At 41.0% G+C, this 21,360-nt stretch overlaps 1 protein-coding gene across 3 annotated transcripts; it reads right to left on the reverse strand.

Annotated features, from left to right (window-relative positions):
• Positions 1 to 1,482: 1,482 nt before the first annotated feature.
• LOC131468487 (proline-rich protein 36-like) lies at positions 1,483 to 20,219 on the reverse strand. 3 transcript variants are annotated; one of them, XM_058642798.1, is made up of 14 exons: positions 19,615 to 20,219; positions 18,836 to 19,060; positions 17,693 to 17,832; positions 14,680 to 14,782; positions 13,817 to 13,988; positions 9,933 to 12,185; positions 9,771 to 9,857; positions 8,209 to 9,212; positions 7,727 to 7,835; positions 7,464 to 7,609; positions 5,919 to 6,686; positions 4,486 to 4,538; positions 4,191 to 4,257; positions 1,483 to 3,219 (listed from the first exon to the last, which is right to left on the reverse strand). In XM_058642798.1, the coding sequence occupies exons 3-14, from the start codon at positions 17,806 to 17,808 to the stop codon at positions 3,148 to 3,150; spliced, it is 4,950 nt and encodes a 1,649-aa protein (XP_058498781.1). In that variant the 5' UTR covers positions 17,809 to 17,832; positions 18,836 to 19,060; positions 19,615 to 20,219; the 3' UTR covers positions 1,483 to 3,147. The 3 variants fall into 3 exon arrangements, with proteins under 3 accessions (XP_058498781.1, XP_058498780.1, XP_058498779.1); XM_058642797.1 differs by having other exon boundaries at positions 9,771 to 12,185; positions 19,978 to 20,218; XM_058642796.1 differs by having other exon boundaries at positions 9,771 to 12,185; positions 19,615 to 20,218.
• Positions 20,220 to 21,360: the final 1,141 nt, after the last annotated feature.

Raw genomic sequence — 21,360 nt, forward strand, 5'->3', positions numbered from 1 at the left:
ATAGTACTAAATAATAGTAAATGGTAATAAAATAATAAATATTGTGAATGGTTGCATTACAGAGCATTAAGATTTGACACGCCTTAATGTCCATACACTGTCTCTTTTTCTTTTTACTGTCTTAACTATTATCATGTCATTAGGTATGTTCATTTGTTAAGGGAAGTAAGGCACCCATGGGCAGATTTGTATTCATATTTTCTTTTGTGGATGTCCGACGCTCCTCCAGTAGATGGCGCCCTATGCAACCGCTTATATGGCCTATGCTTAGAGCCAGATTTTTATGATCATCATTTCTTACTTAATGTCAGAGTTGTCACATGCCGTACACTTCTTTGGGTCTCATGTTCAACTACTCATTACACAATCATGTGGATTAGACATGTAGTCATGACCAAGACAACCTGCTGAAGTTCAGAGCATCAGAAAGGGGAAGAAAGTTGATTTAAGTGACACTGAACATGGCATAAATCTAGGAGCTGGACGGGCTGCTCTGGAGAAACAGCTGATCTACTGTAATTATCACCTGCAACCATCTCTAAATTTTACAGAGAATGGTCCAAACAATGAAAGAAATGAAAGAAAATATCCACCGAGCAGCAGTTCTCTTTGTGAAAATACCTTATTAATCAGCTGGGATCGGCAGCAGCGCCTGCCACGACCCTCATGTGGAGGATAAAGCCGTAGAAGATGGATGGATGTCAGAGGATAATGACCAGCCTCCTGTGACCCTCTGTGAACACAAAACATTTCAAACCTTGAAGCAGATGGCCTACTACAGTATCAGAAGATTACACTGGGCACTTTGTTAGGTACACGTACAAGGACTGCAGTGGTAAAATTATTCCACATACGAAATTAAGTTAAATCAATATTATTGATGAAGCTCCATTTGTTTATATGAGGTAGCCACCAGATTTGCTGATACAGTGACTCATCATCACAGCCATACTTTACCTCTCAGATGCCTGACTGCATTTCCTGGAAGGACTTCTGTTCAAACTGAGGTATCACTGTCTGACGAAGCAAGAATGACGCAGCATGATTCCTACACTGAAAACTTGTCAAACGATGTCCGTTAAAAACAAATTCCATACTCAATACTTGAGAATGTGTACAACTTAGAAAGAGCACTTACTACGTACACACACAAGACGGGCTGATGGGCCGATGAAGGGCGTGGTCTGCACCCGATAATAAATGAACAACACAAAATCTTCAGTGTGGTGGTAAACTGTCAATAAATCCCCAATAATAGACATTGTACCTTTGACGCAATTGCTTTTGCCAATATAAAGACTCACTGAAACACTTAAACATATGCTGTACATGCTTGCAGGTCAGAAATGACTGCAACTTTGAAATGGTCTTACACAATTACACATTCAGATCACAGATGACTACAAAATAATATGCATCATACAACTTCTCACACCCTTCTCTGAACAGAAGTCAGCACAAGTTAAATTTTCTGTAAATAGTTTAATATTAAATAAAAAAAGACTCCCATATAAAAAAGAAAGCTACAGTCCACAATTTAATCGTCTTTTTAAACATAAGTATTGAAAGCAAGGGGTAGAATGAGAAAAATACTTAATTACAATTCCCAAAAAATTTCACAATTCATTGTTTTTTTCTCGTCTCTTTTTCTAACAATATAAAATCAAAATAAAACACATTAACTGTACATATGTACAAATCTCAAAGTGTAGAAATTGCATAATCTGCTTTCTTTTTCACTTTTTTTATTCATTTTTTTTTTTTTTTTTAAATACAGCTAAAGATGCCAGTACTCTTGGGGCAGGGCAGGGCAGTGTGTGGAGGAGTGCTCAAAACAGTGATATGAGACAGAGGGAAGATATTACTCTAAATCCACAGTAACACACGGACTCAAAAGATCCACCTAAGACATTATCACTCTCTGTGTATTAGTTTCTCCTGCCATTTGTTCATACAATCAAAAACAAACTGTACTTTCAATAACCAAAGGTTTCCTGCAAAACTTCATTTTCAAAATGAAATAATTTTTCCAGACATTTATCTCATGGCTGAAGGAGGAGGGAGTGAAGGTTTGGGTGGGTGTGATGTAAACAGACAGTCACACCGCAGCTACAAACAGTTCTCCACGACGACAAAAAAAGCAGCATGTGAAATTTAAGTGAGTTACAAAGTGGGAAAAAGGTGCTCAAAGGTTTTCTGAATGAATTCAGAATTGTTGTAGACCTTGTAGAAATCAGCAAAGTGGGTGTGGTCAGATAAATTTAAATTTAGTTTCCTGATCTGTTGGAAAAACCCTGATGTTAAAATCAATATTTCCTTAGTTCCTAAGATGATTAGTGATATACAAACCATTAAATCTCACAGAATGTGTTTAACAACATAAAAGGTGTGACAAGTCGTTGATGTAAACTGGCTAAGAAACCTGATGGAGTGAACCACATTGTTTCTTGGCTTGGTCCATATTAAGTTTATATTATACTGAGGAAAGGAAAAAAAGTCTTATTATATTTGTCTTTCAGCACCTTTCAGAACATTTCTCTGAAAACATTGGCTGTGTCTCTTTAAAACTTATGAAGAGTGTTTACTAAAAAAATAAAATGAAACAATGTTTGGACAGTGATGGGCTCAGCAACAGCACTGTTTGTCCAAAACACACTCAGACACATAAAAAGACACACATCCACACACATACAGACACACCTTCAACAGAGAGCATCGTTCAAGTAGATGGGCTTTATCCTGACTCAGTTACACACTGATGAGAAGAAAACAGTACTCATTTGTTATTTTTTTGTATTTTCTCACTGACATACTGTAAGTCTAACACCAAGCATGATTAACAGATCTCTGATCACAATGTCAACTTAAGTGACCATTAAATTGTGAACTAGACCTAAGAGTAGACCTAAGTGAAAGAGTATCCACAAACTCTTCCATTTTTTTCCACTTTCCTTTTTAATAAATTCATTTTTCAAACTAGATCTCTCTCCTATGTGTTTTTCCATAGTGGTTGCCATAACAATGGTTGACATGACAACAACATTTTAGTGCAGTTGAATTGATAAAAAAAAAGGTCTAAATGGAGATGGAGGGGATGTGGTCGCCTTTAATTGATGCACAGCTGTGACTGACAGCTCCCTCCACCAATCACTGTCTCTGAGACCTTGCGCCTCTTCGCCTCCTGCCACGGACTGACCTCTCAGGCTTCAGCAGTGCCGTCTGGAACAAGAGACACAGATAACAGTCAGTCATGCTCATTTCCTTTTCAGATGCTCACAGGTGGAATGACTTTACCATCGCAGTCAGAACTGCACAATCACTCAGCATCAAGCAGCAACCTTATGTGTCTATATATGCACTGGCCCTACAGTTCAGATTCACTTTTTGAAGGTTTTTTCATTACAGTGAACATTTTTTTTCAGTTTTGCTACATTATGTTTTCCATTGGTCAGCTGGACTGTTTTTTTCCTCCTTAAACAACAATTGAATGATACATTTATTGTGACAGTAATCCAAGAGTCATATTTGCAAAATCAGTGTCAGTCAGTCAGTCAGACATTTATCTAAATTGAAAGGGACAGTGATACATGACATGTACAACCAAATGTTTTTTTAAGTTAACTGCTACATTTAGTTGTTACTGCTAATAATAACATAAATACAATCAGGCCAAGTAGAATATAAAGCTGTGTTTCCATCATGGTTCAGTAGCCATCGGGCACAGTGAAATATGTAGCGTGACGTTCTACCAGTGGGCCAACAACGAACATGACATAGAACACGACACAACAGATAATAACGGAGCAGGTGGGTTTTTTCTCTGCTCGGTTTGTGGCTGTTTGTCTCAACAAAACGTCAGGATTTGTATGAGTATCGACTGCGGGGCATTGAAGAAACACTGGTCACAGGGGAGTTACGCTTTTATCAGCCATTACTCTGGCCGATTATTTTGGTACTATTTTTAATGGAAACACAAAAAGCCTACTTATCATTCACTTGAGATGCCATGGAGCAAGTTGCTTAAAATGGTAGCGAAAGCCAAATTGAAAGACAGCTGCTCTACAGTGGGCGCCATTTTGAATGTATACAAAAGGTGCCAGACGTTGCTTCTCTGTCGTCATTGCGTTAGGCAATGCCAGGGGTCTGTGATTGGTTCCCCTTTCCCCAGCTTCGGTCACACTGGCTCTTACCGTAGCCTTGGTTTCCTCTAGTGCTGTAGCATCCATGTCTCTGAAGTCTTCCAACACATTCTGTAGCCTGTAGACAAACAAAGTAAGAAACATATTACTAAGGAATACAGCAGGATGAAGTCAAACACGCTAAATAGGACAATTATAATGAAGTAAAAGTTTGTCTAATGCGTTTAAGATTTTGGTGCAATGTTTGGCAAGCTGAGTGAGTCCGACATCCACTGGAACTGATTTAGCTCTGTCATTTCACGTGTAGTGCATATCTAAGAAATTTGCCGTTCACAAGACAACTTACGTTTGTTTTCTTTTCCTTCCTCTTCTGGGTCCACCCACGGTTCCAGGTGGATCCTTGAAAGGTAGATTCAGATATCACATTACAAAAAACATAAAACTGAAGGCTATATAATCTGTGTTCTTTCAGTATTGAATTGAGAATTAAATGTTTTTCGAAATTTCAATTTTGTGCTCAATGATGTCGATATTTAATTTCTCCCACTTGAGCATGAACCAGAAGTCTTCAAATTAGGTAGATTTGGATTCACACAGAATCGTAGAACTGCGAAAATATCTGAGCCATCTCTTGGTATAAACAAGACAGATTTTCATTATTTTTTTTTTTTTTTAAACTTTAAAGTCGGCTTTATTGTTTGATTGTTGGGAGAATTTTACATCAGGAAGGTATGTAGTCTGAAGGTGGAGAGGCTCTGTTTACTCTGAGGTTCGCAGGTGCAACAGAAAACTTCCACAGTTTGTCAGTACATTCCTCAAGTTACAGCTGAACACATACAGAGCGGCTCCACTGGCGATGCACATATTCCTCCCGTATGCTGGTGCGAGCTCAACTAATTATACTGATCGCTGAACATGTTTACAGTTCAATCTCATGCACTTCTGCATCCTCGTCCTTTAGCTGTGTGTGACAGCGCGTCATCACTGCTACAAAGTGCATGAGATTAAACTGTCTGGTGGGAATCCCCAGAGATACCACAATACAATATCACCATATTTTTTTATGCTAATCCACAAAAAGTGTAATGTTTATTTATAAAATCAGTTAAAATGATATGCAAAATCTAATCGATACTTGGTGTCTCAAAGGCGATATAATATCCCCACACAAAATATTGCGATATTTCTCCCACAAACAGTCTCTCCACCTCCAGACTCATCCTTCTCTGATGTGAACATTCTGCAACCATCAATCAAGTAAAACCCTTATAACGACAAAACTATCTATGGCAGTTCTACTCTTCCGTAGATTTTGTAGTCTTACAAGGGGGTTAATACTTGTGCTCAACCATGGATAATATAATTCCTTAAGTATTTATGGTTCAAGTGCCACTATTCTACATGGAGTTACCACAGAGTTACCCAAACAACACATCAATAAACAATGGTATCAATAAACTTCCAATGTGCACACAAGGACAAATTTAATATCGACATCAGGTTTAGTTAATTAAGGTTTTTTTTTTTTTTTTACTATTGAGATTGTAAAACAAATAATACAATGAGGAACCACTTTCCAAATTTTCCAATACTCATATTTTTTGATACTCAATTGAATACTAAAAGATAGAGTGATACACAGATTGTATATTCTTCTATTTTTCCAGTCCACAGTCCACACTGAAGTCAAAAGAATGGCGTCTCAGTGGGATGATGAAGCCTCACTTAGTGTTATAAACTGTGCCTGAGACTAAAGAAAGCAGACACCAAGACACTCACCCTTTCCTGTTCCGAGTGCAGCAGTGTCCCGGTGGTCTCCTCATCAGGTCTCCCACTGCATCCATCCATGGAACTGAGGTACCCTGAATGTGGAAGGTGACCTTGCCTCTCCCCACCTGCCTCCACAAAAGGGCAAACAGCTGTAGCCGGCCCAGTACAGTCTGTTTTAGCCTCCTCCAAGTATATGGGTGGCATAGGTGGCTCTGGGTGGGTATGTCCTTCTACTATGACTGGTTTCCTTTGTAAGGGCAATGTAGACCCGTCCTCAGTGGGTTTGGGTGTCCCCTGGGCAGGGGAATGGGCTGCTGCTTCCAGGCTGAGTCGGGATAAGTCTGGATTGCGGAGGGAACACGCCCTGCGTGGACTTAGAGAGACTGGAGCACTTGCCTGTGGCAGAGTTGGGACTGACGTGGAGGGGGTATGGTGCTCCATGGGGAAAGAAACTGGCGGTAAGGCACAGAAGGGTGAAGTAGGGTCAGATGGCCCTAAATGGGCCCCATCTTCCTGCTCTTTAGCACTGACTTGAAGGAAGGAGGTATAAATTGTATCCATGAAAGATGTGTAAGGATCAATAATGGACCTGCCTTCAGATTCTCGATGGGGGGGATGAGTGGGTTCATGGGCAGGAGCTGTAGATGGACCAGAAGCCGGACTGGGAACTGCATCAGGTGCAATCTGACTGGCTGGAATGTCTTCCTGTGGGGCAGAGCTTTGTGTTTCTTGCATTGAAACTGGCTTCTCTCCCTCAGAAGGTGGTGCAAGGTTTAGCTAGAGGGAAAAAAGGAAAAACAATCCAAAACAAGGCAATCAGAGATGGCATTCACGCAACAAGCCACCTGTTGGCCTATATGGGAAACAGACTCTGTGGCGCAACAATAGAGTATCTGACTCCAGATCAGAAGATTGTGTTCAAATCCACAAATTTGTCAAAATTCTAGAAAAGTTATTCTAAATTCTTACAAATTGTGTCGGCCTGTGTTGTTCATATTGCACGCTAAGTGCAGAAGCACACACAGACAGAGCGACCAAAAACAATACTTCCCTCCCAAGGGTGAAGTAATAAATATTAGTATACAAAAGTAAATTTTCATACAATATTTACATTTAAATACAGTGTAAGATTTATGCTGCTAGGAGTCTCTCTCTATCAAAACAATAACAAAAAACCTAGTTTGATGACATCTGGGCGCAGCATTGGATCATGAGCTTCAGCTCACCTCCTTAATTAAGTGACTGGATCCTCAGTCTTTTTCCCAAAATAACTTTGTTTTCCAGCTTATTTTTTAAGTTGCATACCCCACACAATGATCTGACTTATTAAAAGTGTGACATTGACTGACCAACCTCCTCTTTCTCCCTGTCTGTCTCCACTGGCTACTTATAAGAAACCTCACTACAGTTGGTGAATCTGAGCTCTGCTGAACAGTACATGACTGACTTTTTCTGTCATTTGTGTCATATTTCCTTCTTTTTTCCAACAAGGCTTCACACTGAGGAGTGCTACCATTTTACAACTACAAAGAGTAAAAAAGGAAAATTTACTACCTGTATATTGTTAAGCAGGTTGATGGCCCCATCAGGACCCTGCAGCAGAGGCATACCCAAAGCAGAAGCTTGGACTGGGGGTAGGATAATGGAACCAGCTCCAATCCCCAACATGTTATGAAGGCCTGCGATGCCAGAGAGATCTCCTACAGGAGACACATTTCTTAAATTCTTGACATACAGTTGCTTAATGGTCATTTATTCCTGACATAGTGACTAAAAACTTGAGACAGAAGTGTTACACAGGAAAGTCACCAACTCACCTAACAACGCAGGGTTAAGCAAAGTGGGAAGTAACTGTTGGAGGATTGGGTTGTCTTTAGCTTGGAGAGACAGGGGTATAAGTGTGTCAACACCGGCATCAGTAGGTACCTGGACAGCAATGAGAGGACAGAAGAGGATTTCAGGTTCAGACAACAAACAAAACAACCAGCAACATAATGGGGCCAGAGACATAAGAAGAGGACAAATAAATGTTTATCTTTTGTTGTAGAAATTAAGACTTTTGCAAAAAAAATGTGTCCCTTAACAACTTAGACTGTGTCAATCCAAACAAACCATGCTGCTTGAGGAGGGCCTCATTTGAAAGTAGTTTAGAGAAATAAATGTTTTCAGAAATAAAGGGTGGGGAGAGAGGGGTAAGCAGGACAAATAATTGCACAGTTCAAGAAATTAGCCAATAGCTTTTGCAAGAGAAACTAGGAGGAGCTCTGGGGATAGAGATGTAGGAGACAGGGGAGCCTACCTGAGGTTGGGTATGTTGGGTTTGCTGTGCAGGAACTAATTGGTTGTGGGGAGGTGAGTGGAGCTCAGCAGAGTTCAGGGCAGCAGTGAGCAAGGCAGGGCTGAGGGGTAGGAAGGCTGCAGGGGGAGGAGGAAGAGCAGCAGGAAGGAGCAAAGACTGCAGAGCTTGGAGAGTGCCCTCTACTCCAGGAGTGATGGGGAGAAGTCCCTGGGCAAGCTCCAAGAGCCCTGGACCCGGTAGGGCAGATGGATCTAAAAGGCCAGAGACCTTATCCACAGTAAGGCCCTCCAAAGTAGTGGGGATGTGCTGTGGCTGTTGGAGGGGAACTTCCAAGCTGACCTGGCTCAACTGACCCAGTCCAGACAGAGGTATCAAAGGTGCCTGTTGTTGCCCGAGCAACAAGGAGGCCATAAGCAAAGCCTGAAGGGTTGGCTTTTCTATTAGCCCTAAATCAGTATCCTGTCCTGGGGCACAATTTGAGGCTGGTGGTGGGAGTGGGTTCAATAGGCCCAAAAGGTTCAGAGGCATTTCCCCTTGAGCTCCACTCAAGAACGGCAACAAAGGAAAGAGAGGGTTGCTGTTTATCTGTTGCTGCTTCTGTTGTTGATCCTGGTTTTGCTGCTGTGTCTCTTGTTGTAACAGTAACTGCTGCTGCTCAGCAAGATTATGTGGTGTTTGTAGTGCAGCATTGGCAGGGGGCAACTGTGCATGTTGTCCTCCCAACCACAGCCCCCCAAGGGGCAATGAAGCAAGGACTGTGGGGTCCAGGAGGGATGGTAGCCCCCCTGTGGATGACAGCAGCTGAAGAAGCTGTTCCTGGTTCATAAAGGGGAAGGCCTCTGCCAGAGGTAAAGAAGTCGTTGAGTCACCTACAGTTGAAGGGGCAGGCGGAAGATTGCTATGATCCACAAGACGAGACGAGTTGGCTAGCACAGGGATGACAACTGCTGCAGGTTTGGTTGCTGTGGAGACCTTTTGGTCCAAACATCCAGGCTCTCCTGGACCTATTAACAGAGTCACAATCAGTCATCTTTTTACAGGCTGATGTTATCAGTAAGCAACTTTTTCAAAGTGATTAAAAGCAGCATTGAGAACTGACAGCTCAAAAACATAAGACACATGAGTATCTGTGAAGCCTGATGTTTAGTATCAGTGCTTTACCACACAGAAAGCTAGTAACTTGTAAGAGTAACTCCATAAATGTACATTTTCAATAAGTAGCGTACCAAATTTATTTAACATACTTAACACATTTTTCGGGGGAAAAATGTTTTCAACCATTTCATGTCAAAAAATATCTGCTGTGAATAAGGTCTGTTATGCCCAATTTATACAAGACATGCTTTAGCATAACATACATGTTGTACTAGTAAACCCATTGAAACCTTGCTAATACACAAGACCAAATTTCAGTCAAATCATTCCAATCCAATCCAAATACCAATGACATAAATTGATAGGCATAAAAAAACAACAACACTGGTACCCTGAGACTTTTGCAAAATACAGACACATACACACTCAAAATGTAGGTTATATTTTCAAGACAAATATCTCACTACCTGTAGCATGATTTCCTGGGGAAGACTTCTCAACATCAGAGGTTCTGTCAGAAGAATCGTCCCCCCCGTGTGGCACAGTGGAGGATGCTGCAAGAAGGGCCAGGACATGGTTGCTAAGGTCGAGAGGCTTCGGGGAGGTGGATATTGCCATAGAAAGACTACCTTGCGAATGAGTCAGGTCCACAGATGTTGATGAGCTGTTAGTGCCCATCTCCATCTCTGCCACAGTGCGCTCTGGTGAGGCTTCCTGTAAAGGTGTCTGGTAAGCAGAGTCTACTGTAGGAATGTGGTTCTCAGTTGGTTGAGGCTTATCTGAAGGTGGGGACATATGTTGAGATGGGCCGCTGCTGTTGAGTAAAGCTACATTTGAGTTAGGGGGCAGTGTTGAAGAAGCAAAATGTCTCTGTAGAGAACTTAATTTACTAGTTGGAGCGTGTGAATGGGACTGTACTGATCGGAACTGCATGGAAGTGGAGGGAGGAGAAAGAGGCTGTGGCAGAGAAGTAGTGTCATTGGTTCGGTAGGGCGAGTGAGTCTGTGGATGCCTGATACTAAACTGGGGGGAGGGAGAAGAGGGTGACAGTCTGGGGCTCCGTTTATTAGTGTGTCCAACTCCTTCAACAGACACAGATCCTTGTGCAGCAGCAGAGTTAGATGCTGGAGCCGAGGCTGTGGCCTGTGCATTCTGCAGACTGAGCAGGTGTAACAGAGCAGACAGAGGCTGGGTTGGAGGATCCAAGCCAAGAGGTGCAGGTGTCAGGCCTGTAGTGTAATCCAGAGCCTCATTTTGGCGTGGGGGCCTGGATAGGTGTGCCGTCTGTCGAGAAGCAAGGAGCCTGGGCATCTGCCCAGGGAGGACATTATGATGATGATGGGTTTCCAACATGAACGCATTCTGGTTCTGCACAGCTGAGGTAGAGGAAGGGGAGTGCGACGAGGAAAGGTTGATAACTGTAGCAGAAACAGCTTCTCCTGATGGGGGTTTCTGTGGCCCATTAGCCAACTGCTGGGTGTCTCTAAGCATGCTGAGCACTGTTGGAGATCGTCGCTGCCTCTTCCTGTGTGATGCGTTGCGCTCTGCTGAGGGAGACGGGTGGGGCAAAGAGGAGGCCAGGGACTGGGCCAGAGAGTGGCATGGAGGAAAGAGGATGGCAGAGGCTGCTGCGAGGGAGGGATGGGGAGGTCTAGAAGCAGTGGAGGAGGGAAGGTTGCTGTTATGTAAAGTGCTGTTAGTTACCTTTGATGACTGTTGCTGCTGTGCCTCTTTCAATACCTCCAAAGAAGGGGACAAGCTCACTTGGTTGCTGGCAGCATTTGAGCTCTGACCCTGGGTCTTCTGGTTTGCCAGCTGAGCCTTGGCAGCTGCAGAGAGCAAATTACTTGCAGGAAAAGAACCTGGGTGTGGTATTTTGTCCGGGTGGCTGTGATGGTGGTTCAGAAATGCACCCAAGGGTAAACTAGAGGGACCTGTGGAGTTTATCCCCAAACCTGGTGGTCCTGTGCTAGAAGTCTGACTCATGACGCTCTTTGAAGGCTTCAATGAATGAGCATGAATGTTGCTAATGCTTTGGTTGGTCAGTAAGGAGGGGTTATTAGGGTTTAAGAGATGGTTATTAGTGCTGCTGTTGCCTGAGTTTTTAAACTGCTCCAAGATATCTTCCAGCTTGTACTTGGGGAAATGAGGACTAAGGTTGGGGGAGCCACCAGAGATAGGGGAATGGGGAGAGGAAGAGGTGGATTTCCTCCTCTGAGCAAAATTACTTCCCATCTGTCCTCCTCCTTCTGCTGCTGTTGAGCTGCCACCCTGCTCAGAGAGAGAGGAGGGAGAGGCTGAAGGGTGGCGGGTCCGCTGGTGAGGAGAAACACAGTTCATGTTATGGACAGAGGTTGAGTAAGACGGTGATTGAGAAGGAGTGGAGCCTCCAACAATGACACCATGAGGATGATAACCGTGAGTCTGTCCACCTCTACCTACTCCAACTGTCATCGGGGAAGATGGAGGAGGTGGAGAAAGGGGCCCTAGCCGTGGAGAACCAGGGGTCTCTGGAGTTTTGGGTGTTCTTTGACCTTGAGGTGTAGGGGTGCGGGGTGACTTCTGAGCAGCGGAGTAAGATGTAAATGAGGACGTGGAGGAAGAGGTGGAGGATGCAGGGAGAGAAGGAGGATGGTGAAGCCTTCTCAACGTATCTAAGGAATGGTATGGGTTTGTGCCTGCGTGAAGGATGGGGGAGGAACCATTGTAAGGGTAGATAAACTGGTGGGAGGATTTGGGGCTGGTACAGTTGTTTGAGTGGACGTTGTTGTGGGATCGGACAGGGACTGAATGGAGTTTAGGATGGTAAAAGCAACGGTCCTCTTCTTCCCGCTCTACGAGAATTCCATTTGGATTGCGGTTATCCACTCGACTGCTCAGCTCTGGAAGAGAACACACATGCAAAGCTTATTACTTAACTTCTCTTCTTTCATAATAACTATAATGTACAGTTCATGAACTACTTGCCATGTATAAATATTTTGATAGAATGAGGGACTGACTGAATATTAAAAAGAAAGCATCAGGATGACTTTCCTTAGTTTCTTTGATTGTTTTAGGGTCCAAAGAACAAACAAATCCTCTAATATGCATCAGCTTTTAGATACATGTTTGCTGTTGTTTGTAGAAGCAGAATGAGCACCTTGCCAAAGAAAAAATAAGGAATTGGGGGAGCCATTGGTGGCAAAAGGTGTAAGAATTGATTATGCTAAATATAGGCATCAATGCATTTATGAAATGAACAACACAAAGAAAGCTCAGATAAGCAGCTACTCCGAAGGAGTCAAAGATATTTTTGGATACATAGCTGCATCCTTAAATTGGTCATGCAAGTCTTGTACATTGTCATAAGGGTGTGAGTTTTTATCTTAGTGTTGGGCTCTTGCATTGTCTGTGTAATGTCGTAAACAAATGGAAAGAGCTCTTAAGATACTCTGCTATTAATTTGTGCTAACTGCTGACATCTTTGAGTTATAAATAGTTGAGGAATTCATATCCCTTCAAAAAACTAAATGTAAGCTGATGATGATAATGTTCTTGTTACTTTTCCTATAAAACATGTCTACAACTATTGTTAAAATATTAGTGGCTTCAAATCAGCCGCTGCAAAAAGCAGCACACCCATCAGCTCCCACAAGACTTTAAACCATCACTGTTAAAGGCATTCTGACCCCCTCTTCTGGTAATTGTGATCAGATAATTTTATTTATTTTTTAAAGACAGAAAATCAGTCTTCCCTTTCCCATTGGGAAAATTAAAAAGATGTATTCAGCAATTACATGTATTTTTCCTGAGGAAGCAGGAACTAAAAATGTATCCAATTTATGGAACATAACACTGTTTCTCTAAAAGCAGTGTTAACAGCTTTTGAATTACACAAAGCAAAAATAGAAACAGCACAGTATGAGAGAAATGAAGTTAAGAGATTTAAATAAAATGAAATGTATATGAAACAGAGAGGAAGCAGGAACTAAAAATGTATCCAATTTATGTAACATAACACTGTTTCTCTAAAAGCAGTGTTAACAGCTTTTGAATTAAACAAAGCAAAAATAGAAACAGCACAGTATAAGAGAAATTAAGTTAAGAGATTTAAATAAAATGAAATGTATATGAAACAGAGTATTTTCAATATACCAACAGTTTTTTATGAGTTAATTATTGAAATCGAATCTCCAATTCATCCAACATTGATGGTGATAATGTTAATGAGCTCCCATACACATTAAAGTAAAGTTAGCTCCCAAGGGAGCTGTTGGATCATAGTCCCATTGCAACCCTTGATGTGAGGCTACTACAGTATAAAATTAGACTTTGTTACAATCTGATGGACATGACTACCAAGAGATACTTTACAGAGAGACTCCATCCACACCAGAATTAAAATTCCTCACACGATACTGATCAAAATGTGTTGATTTAAGTGCAGTGATTAAAAAGGTAATTTCTGTATATTTGTTATACTGCAAAAATGTAGGCATACTATGTCTCAATTCATCAAAAAAAACTTTACCAGCATGATGAGGGTTGGCAAAGGGCAGCTGTGAGGCATGCATACTGCGACACAGAGCAGCCATTGCTACCACTTTCCTTCGATGGTTACACAGTTTGGTCATGTCCTGCTCCGTTTTGCCTACAGGCTGGCTGTGCTGTTCCACCTTCACTCCCACAGTGAAGTTGAAAACCTGCAGGACACCAGATATATAATGATTAGGAAGGGTTCAGACAGAATAATTTGCCTGATATTGAATTACGTGAAGGAGCAATTGGTGTTTCACACTCATGTATGCATTGTGTTTGAAGAACTTTTTAGTAAAACCCCAGACTAATCAAGTAAATCTGAGGATTTGTTTGTGGACACTACTATTTCTGGTAATAGTGTTCTAAACCTGTTAATTTAAAAAAAAATTCTCTCCAGGGGTTTTATCACACTAATTTCTTTTTTGTTGTATTCTTTTCTGACAGTGATGCAAATTCATGTCATTTTTGGCACAATGCTACGACATCTTCCATCCATTTGCATAGCCATTAGCCATGAATGTTAGTAGCAAATCTTACTTTTTACAAGCTGGGACAGGGCTGAGTATGTTTTATATCATTAGTCAGACCAACTGATTGATTGACTGAGACATGAACCAGAAGTAAAATATACAAAATACTAACCACTGCCAGTGTTGTTGATTTTTTTCTTCCTCTGACTTGTTTAGTTTCCAACACTTTCGTGACATCACAATTAACGCATTAGTGACAAGGGGGTGGAAAAAAAAAAACACCACGGGGCAGAACAACCACTGGTAATGGGAATGGTCATAATCTCCAATATTTCTTTAACAGATTCTGGTGGGTGTAAAAAAAAAGTTTTTAGACTAGTTTTACCTTATGGATGATGAGCGGACACTCCAGACCACATTTGCAGGTGCCATCAGTCAACAAATAGGCCTTGACCTCGTCCAGAGAGGACAGGACAGTGCCACTGGGACTACGGAAAGGAGACAGCAACAAACAGTCTAAGAACAGTCAAAACAAACTAAAAAGTATAGGAAGAAAGATATGCTCAATGCACAGCGAAATTCAAAGTTTCAAACCCCACAACTGGGCAACATACACAAAATAAAGATGTAGTTTTTTAAGGGATTCTTCAAAAAGCTGCCAGATTGTGTTAAGGAAATTCAGAAATACCACATTACCCAAATAGATGTAAATGAGAATACAAATTAGAAGAAAGAAATGGAGATTAAAAAACAAAAACAAATCCTAAATTATATGTGAAATCTTAACTGGCCTTTTTTTGATTAATTAAAAATATATTCAGTTCCGGTCAGAGACTCACACTCATCATACAGTGGGTACGGAAATGTTTCCCTTTTTGTTTCATTGCAGCCATTGGCTAAAATCAAAAAAGTTCATTTTATTTCTCATTAATGTACACTCAGCACCACATCTTGACAGAAAAAAAACAGAAATGTAGAAATTTTTGCAAATGTATTAAAAAAGAAAAACTGAAATATCACATGGTCATAAGTATTCAGATCCTTTGCTGTGACACTCATATTTAACTCACATGCTGTCCATTTCTTCTGATTGTCCTTGAGATGGTTCTGCTCCTTCATTGGAGTCCAGCTGTGTTTAATTAAACTGATTGGACTTGATTAGGAAAGGCACACACCTGTCTATATAAGACCTTACAGCGCATGTCAGAGCAAATGAGAATCATGAGGTCTAAGGAACTGCCAAAGGAGCTCAGAGACAGAATTGTGGCAAGGCACAGATCAGGCCAAGGTTACAAAATAATTTCTGCAGCACTCAAGGTTCCTAAGAGCACAGTGGCCTCCATAATTCTTAAATGGAAGACCTTTGGGACAACCAGAACTCTTCCTAGACCTGGCCTTCCACTTAAACTGAGCAATCGTGGGAGAAGAGCCTTGGTGAGAGAGGTAAAGAAGAACCCAAATATCATTGTGGCTGAGCTCCAGAGATGCAGTAGGAAAATGGGAGAAAGTTCCGCAAAGTCAACTATCACTGCAGCCCTTCACCAGTCGGGGCTTTATGGCAGAGTGGCCCGACGGAAGCCTCTCCTCAGTGCAAGACATATGAAGGCCCGCATAGAGTTTGCCAAAAAAAACAATGAAGGACTCCCAGACTATGAGAAATAAGATTTTCTGGTCTGATGAGACCAAGATTGAAGTTTTTGGCAGTAATTCTAAGTGGTATGTGTGGAGAAAACCAGGCACTGCTCATCAGCTGCCCAATACAATCCCAACAGTGAAACATGGTGGTGGCAGCATCATGCTATGGGGGTGTTTTTCAGCTGCAGGGACAGGACGACTGGTTGCAATTGAAGGAAAGATGAATGCGGTCAAGTACAGAGATATTCTGGGAAAAAAACCTCTTCCAGAGTGCTCAGGACCTCAGACTGTGCCGAAGGTTCACCTTCCAACAAGACAATGACCCTAAGCACACAGCTAAAATAACAAAGGAGTGGCTTCGGAACAACTCTGTGACCATTCTTGATTGGCCCAGCCAGAGCCCTGACCAAAACCCAATTGAGCATCTCTGGAGGGACCTGAAAATGGCTGTCCACCAATGTTCACCATCCAACCTGACAGAACTGGAGAGGATCTGCAAGGAAGAATGGCAGAGGATCCCCAAATCCAGGTGTGAAAAACTTGTTGCATCATTTCCAAGAAGACTCATGGCTGTACTTGCTCAAAGGGGTGCTTCTACTCAATACTGAGCAAAGGGTCTGAATATTTATGACCATGTGATATTTCAGTTTTTCTTTTTTAATAAATTTGCAAAAATTCCTACATTTCTACATACATTTTTTTTCTGTCAAGATGGGGTGCTGAGTGTACATTAATGAGAAATAAAATGACCTTTTTTGATTTTAGAAAATGGCTGCAATGAAACAAAGAGTGAAAAATTTAAAGGGGTCTGAATACTTTCCGTACCCACTGTACATATAGTATGTATCCATGTCACATACTATATACAGTGAAGACTTGTTATAAAAGAAAAATCTTATCAGCTTACAGATTTTAATTATTTTAATTATTGCCAAAAACATGTTTTGTGAAATCACTGTGACCTTACACCGACGCGTTCAAGAAACCAAAATGACCTTGAACCACCAAAATCTAATCAGTTACTCCATGGGTCAAACATAAATTGAGCCTGATTTTCTGGGTCATGGTCCAAGATGTATTTTTATAGGTCACAGTATCCATGATCATTGACATTGGACAACCAAATACTAGTGTGTTCATCTGTTAGTTGAAGTGAAACGGTTTTCCTATGGCTTAATGTTCACAAGTGAGAACGTGTATTTGGTCGGGTTACTGTTTGCAGACAGGCTAAAGTACACCATTTCAGATTTAAAATGATAACCTTTGTAAAATGACAAAAAACAAAAGTCAACTCAATGTTTAATGAATATGTTAACTCATCTGCCCTGACCTGGCCATAAATTGTAAGGAAAGGGAAAGTGAATAATGCTGTCTTCATGCCAGAGTTCTCCAACTATGTATGGTTTATTTTATAAAGAGATTAATTTTGCATCATAAATACATTTATATTTTAAACTGCTTAGTGTTCCATATCAACAGAGACATTTCCTTTTGAAATCACTTGAAATATCATCATAAATATTATTATCTTTTGCTCAAAAGGTTTTTTACTTGACCGGCCCTCTACTGACCGAACCACACACTCAGTGGCCCCCGGTTATTTGAGTTTGAGACCCCTACTTTATGCAGTGATCTTCAAAAAAGTCCACACCCACAGTCATCTTTGTTAGTAATATGAATTAAAAACAACAGCTAAATAATCTATTATATAAATCTAACACATGTTCATTTTTGGATTAAAACATATCTGTGCGCACACACACCTGACATAGATCACCTGCCCCGCCTCCACTCTCCTCTGCCAGCCGATGGGGACATGTATTGCAGTGGAGTGGACACCATCCTTGTCCCCACTGACAGTCTCACTGCCTCCCATCATTTTGTAGCTGCAGCCTGCCAGCACCTTAGAAAACCAGCGGATGTTAACACATCTTTGAAATTTAACAGCCATAATATTGAATAAACATTTTTCAAAGAACAGAGTTATGTTTCAAAATGTTATCAAATCCTTACTTATAATTTACAGTCAATATCAGTCTCAAATGTTTTTTTTATGTTACAGGCTAAAACCTATAAACAGTTTCCCTTTAATTTGATTTTGAATTATGCTAATTCACTGTACTAATGTCTTCAGTGAAATCTGAATGCCAATAACACTGCATATAGCATGCAAATGTTTTTATTACAAATTTGTTTCAAAGCCCACATCATTTATATGCACAAGAAACAAACTAATTAAAACAAACTGCAAGCCAAATATGTGGGCCACATTTGTCTTATAAAAAAAACTTCAAATAAAACAAAAACACACACCAAATATTACAATATGTAACACTGCCACCAAAATGAAACAGACCAAGCTCAGAAAAAACAACAACATTAATGGCTGGTAATTCTATTCTATTGCACCACCAGATTATCATTAGCATTGATATTAATGTAGGAGCTAAAATAATGTTTTTGTTTATTTTTTTGTTCTGAATGAATACGGTGTAATTGGTAACTCCAGGGCGTGGTTTCATCTCTATCAGCTATTCATTTCTTTGGCGGGTTTAGGTGGAACAAAGAGGGTGAGCTCTGAGCTCTGATATTTTCTTTTGTTGACTGTTGTATATATTTATGTTTCATTTTGTTAAAAGTTTATAACATATCAGGACTGCAGAATGATGACATGATAATGATACGGACAAGAGCCTACTCAGCCTCTTTGCCCTTTTGTTTATGGATCAAAGTTGCTACAATTAATCAACGTCAACCTTATGTTATCTCTTACATGTAAATCCTAAAGTATGATGTATCCTCATCAACAGTGTGAGAGGCTTTGGCAAAAGACACAGTGCAAATTAATTGTCAAGGTAAAGCAGTCAAATAACAAATAAAAGAACAACTCAAACACATTAACATACCTTGTCATCTTTGGGAAGCCAGGATCTGTTTTGGCTAAGGTATCCACTGTCCAATGTACATGCTGGTGGGTTAGAAGCACACAGACTGCCAGTAAAACCTGAGTCGATGCCCCAAAACCTAGACTTTCCCGAGCTACGAGACAGCTCCTGAGTTTAGAGGATGACTCCTACAGATTTCTCTCTTCAGTTCACATCAGAGAAAGAGCTCGGATGTTGTTGAAGAGCCTGCAGAGAGAGGTGGAGGTGGATTATGTAATCTGACAGAGGGAACCAAGGGAAATTATTCACGCAGTAAACAGCTGATGTAACTGATGTCATCTGAGCGTCCATATATTTAAAGCATTGTGAAGTAAGAAATTAAAGAATGAAATAACTTCGGGACACACTATGGCTACTTTGAAGTGGGAGGGTGTGTTTATTTAGGCCCGTGATTACCTGGACGTTTAGCTACACTGCAAAATAGCTGTCTCCCCAGAAAGCTAACAAGCTAGCAACATAGACGAAGCTTGAAAGAAACCGCTGAAGGTCCTGACCGCAGATCTAAATATATGCATTCTTTAATCACTGAATAATATCTACACAAACTGCAGGGCAGCTAGCAGCTAGTATAGCAGCTAACATGCTAACCCACTTTGAACTGTGCTGTCGTGACAGCTGTCAGGCGCTCAAAACACTCCGATGCCAAACTCTTGCGTGATAGCTTCAAGAAATGTACAACACAAGTCCACAGCAAATCTTCACGCATGTTGCCACCAGATTCCCGTCGCTTATTTACTTACTGAAAGCCGATAGCTAGCGTCAGTGGTAGCAGGACCCGTGAGACCCTCTCTCTGCCTGCTGGCCAAGTTTTGGACTCCTGGCTTCTTCGGGTCGCGGGAGAATCAAGAGTTAGCTGGTTAGCTAACGGACTAGCCAGAGAGTGTTTTGAAAACGGCGCACACTAATAAAAAGCCGAAAAATAAACAAATCCCACAGTTTAGATCCCGTGCTACTGCGACCAGTTAGCTTTCGGGGCTTATGCTACGTCAGTCGGTCGGATTTTTAAAAACAAAGGGCAATAACGCTTCATTTTCCTGCGCCTGGGATGTCGGTGCTAAAAGCCCACTAGGCTACGCTAACAGAGCTAACTGACTGAAATTTACTTGATTGTGGAGAGTCCCGACAAGACTGGAGGATGTCCCGCTCCGCTCCCGCTGCTCAGCTATGCAGCCGTCACTGTGCTCCGTGTGCTGCCGCTAAACCGTCCCACAGTCGCTGTTATCCACACACAAAACCATAATAATGAGTCACGAAATCCCAAATTCATAGTTTCCACGGCTATTTTTTCTTACAGATTCCGAGAAAAAAAATAATGGAGTTTTTTTTGTCGGACATGCGCACTGGGCGATCAGAGACTATTGTACCCGACATGCACCGGGACCTTTGTAGTGCTCCAGACAGAGCAGAGTAGCTCAGGGCAGGAGGACATGATAATGACACAATAATAACAGCACCGTGTCTGTCTGCTGCTTAATGGGGTGCAGCCAAAACACTTAATTTATTAAGGATTTAAATATGAAGATGTAAAATATACACATTTAAGAGTGGCCCTGGCACCAGGATGAAGTGGCAAAAGGGGCTTTCCAAAACATTTAAATAAAATGTATTTATTTAAAGGATCTCTGTGTAACATTTAGGAGGATTAATTGTCATAAATTAAACATGCTAAGTATGTTTGCATAGGTGTATAATAAAAAATAAAATTGCTTTATGCTTTATGAAGGTCACCATCTTGCACTGCTTTGGTTGTACAGGACATTTAATCACCAACTTTATCTGGTTATCTGGAATTACCATTACTGATATCTGTGACGTCATTTTGACCCATCATAATGTCATTGTGCCTTGTATGAATAGTTGTAGATATCTGTGACGTCATTCTTACTAGTCAAAACCACAGTTTTTAAATATCTGCAATTCAGTTTTTAGTCAGAATGACGTCACTTTTGCCATTCTTGCGAATGGGGTTTATCCTTATAGATATCTCTACTTCCAGTTTCTACAATGTCATTAAGACTGTCTGAAACTTAGTTCAATATCTAAAAAGGACAAACTTGGACATCTTCAAATAAGGATAATTAAAGTTATCTTAAACATAGAAACTGTAGTTTTGACTAGTAAGAATGATGTCACAGACATCCGTAGTGAATATCCTGTCTACTATTTGAATTTTAAAACCACTTGCCATAAGAGAATGTGTTTTGCATGTAGAAAACAAAAGCTTACTACACACAAAAAACAAAACATCCTTTCTGGTATACAAACGCTGCAATAGTTTCCTGACATGCTTGGGAAATTGAGGGGTGAACAGAGGAGAACTCCTTTGGTTGCAATCTGCAGTCTCACCGTTAGATGTCACTAATTATTACACACTGAACCTTTGACAATGAAATGGCTTCAGACAGGTTAAGTTAAATAATATTAGGGTACATTTTAAATTTGAATACTCATTAGTTGGAGCCACGTCTTCATACAAAAGAACAATT

This window comes from Solea solea, chromosome 11 (assembly GCF_958295425.1).
Source record: "Solea solea chromosome 11, fSolSol10.1, whole genome shotgun sequence".
NCBI lineage: Eukaryota > Metazoa > Chordata > Actinopteri > Pleuronectiformes > Soleidae > Solea > Solea solea.

Bases quoted from the DNA above. Each gene is read 5' to 3' on its own strand.
- LOC131468487 (XM_058642797.1), bottom strand. From the start codon at position 17,808: ATGATGGGAGGCAGTGAGACTGTCAGTGGGGACAAGGATGGTGTCCAC. The intron at 14,783-17,692 runs GTGTGTGTGCGC...TCCTTTCCGTAG, and splicing joins GGGCAGGTGATCTATGTCAG to TCCCAGTGGCACTGTCCTGT. The intron at 7,610-7,726 runs GTGAGTTGGTGA...TGTCTCCTGTAG, and splicing joins GCTTAACCCTGCGTTGTTAG to GAGATCTCTCTGGCATCGCA.